Source organism: Canis lupus, chromosome X (genome assembly GCF_048164855.1).
Source record: "Canis lupus baileyi chromosome X, mCanLup2.hap1, whole genome shotgun sequence".
Taxonomy (NCBI): domain Eukaryota; kingdom Metazoa; phylum Chordata; class Mammalia; order Carnivora; family Canidae; genus Canis; species Canis lupus.
The window spans coordinates 26,365,617-26,367,514 of record NC_132876.1 but is presented as its reverse complement, the minus strand read 5'-3'; the positions used below and the strand labels follow the sequence as shown (position 1 = coordinate 26,367,514).

General features: G+C 41.0%; 1 protein-coding gene across 1 annotated transcript; it reads left to right on the top strand.

Moving 5' to 3' along the window:
* Positions 1-473: 473 nt before the first annotated feature.
* Positions 474-1,246, top strand: LOC140628423 (m-AAA protease-interacting protein 1, mitochondrial; the record flags this gene model as incomplete). The annotated part of the gene is made up of 1 exon (XM_072817793.1): positions 474-1,246. A coding segment is annotated over one exon (591 nt), but the record flags the coding sequence as incomplete, so codon positions are not given.
* Between the last annotated feature and the right edge of the window lie 652 nt (positions 1,247-1,898).

Here is a 1,898-nt window from a genome sequence, read left to right as displayed (position 1 = left end):
TTTATTTGACACTAAACACCTTGTCATTTCAACAGTACCCAATTATCCAAGAGTGACTGGGGATCCCAGAAGTGATTTGAATTTTGACACTAACTGCTCAGAGTTAACACAGACCCCATGAGTTAAGGCTCAGTCCCAAAAGACTGCTCTCATTTCAAATGTCAATCATAAGTCCTGGGGACCATCTCATTTCTGGCCAAATATTCATAAATTCAGATATTCCTACAACTCACTCCTCAGGTTTGATAATTCACAAGAACAACTCACAAAACTCAAGAAAATACTGTAGTTATGATTAGTTTTATTATAAACGATGTAAATTAGGAATAATTAAATAGCAGAGATGCATAAGACAAGGTATGGAGGGATATAAGGATGAGGGGCACATAAGTTCCTTGCCCTCTCCAGGCGCACCACCATTCTAGAGCATTGATGTGTTTACCAACTCAGAAGTTCCTTGAAATCCTTGAACCTACAGCGCCGAGGAGCAGCCCCAGTCGCTCCAGAAAACCAAGATAATCATCCTGGGATTCTCCAACCCCATCAACTGGGTTCGGACTCGAATTTACGCCTTCTTAATCTGGGCCTATTTCGACCAGGAATTCAGCATCGCGGATTTCTCCGAGGGAGCGAAGCAGGCTTTTGCTCATGTGTCCAAGTTACTGTCACAGTGTAAATTTGATCTATTGGAAGAACTTGTGGCCAAAGAGGTGCTACATGTATTGAAGGAAAAGGTAACTTCACTACCTGACAACCATAAAAATGCCCTTGCTGCTGACATAGATGAAATTGTATACACATTGACAGGAGACATCTCCATTTACTATGATGAGAAAGGAAGGAAGTTTATTAACATCCTGATGGGCTTTTGGTATCTAACCAGTGCCAACATCCCCAGTGAAACTTTAAGTGGAGCCAGTGTATTCCAGGTAAAGTTGGGGGATCAGAACGTGGAAACTAAACAGCTTCTTAGTGCAAGTTATGAATTTCAGAGGGAGTTTACACAAGGAATAAAGCCTGACTGGACCATTGCACAGATTGAACACTCAAAGTTATTAGAATGATCCTTCTTGGAAAAATCAGCTTATTGGACTTCTGGCAATTACTATGAAAAATTAAGGAAAGTGATTTTTGGATGAGTTGATCTTCACTTAGTCAAGTCTGTGGCTTACTTTTGTATTATTTTGAAATATTCCTTGTAGTATACTGGCATGATACAATAAAGCATTTTCCACAAAAAAAATAATGTGGGACTTGACCCCAGGACCACATGCTGAGCCAAAGGCAGATGCTCAACCACTGAGCCACCCAGGTGCCCTAGAGTTCTTCACTCTGACCAAGAAAGAATTAGTTTTTAACCTGTGGTTCTGTATGGATCCAATTTTCCATCAGCTGTCATTTTATTTTTGATGATTGCTGAGGTCCCCCAAGCAGAAGTAACTCTTTGCTGATGGTAGGAGGAGTAGCAGAATTAGGCAATAACACCCTAATTACCTAATTAATAAGGGGCACCCTATGTGATTGGCTGTGGGGACACATTTGGCTTTTTCTCGTTTATCCTAGGTGAAAGTGAGGATAGGGGCAAACATTAGGGAAGTTCTCCATCGTTGATGTGGTCCTGGAGAGTTGAGGCTGTTTTGAACTGACTGCTACAGAGGTTATGGGTCAGAGTTCTCATCTATGTTCTGGCTCCTGTCCTTTTGCATGTCCAGTCCTTGTAGGTTCCTTGAAATTATTGTTCAATAGTATTAATAAAGTTTCAGTATGTAAGCATGTTTGATTAAATCATTAGCCACAGGTGATAAAAATCTCTAGCTCTTTATCCTCTCTGGAGGTTGAGGAGTAGAGCTGAAAGTTTGCCTCTAATCACGTGCTTGATTCCTCTGTCAACCAGCACC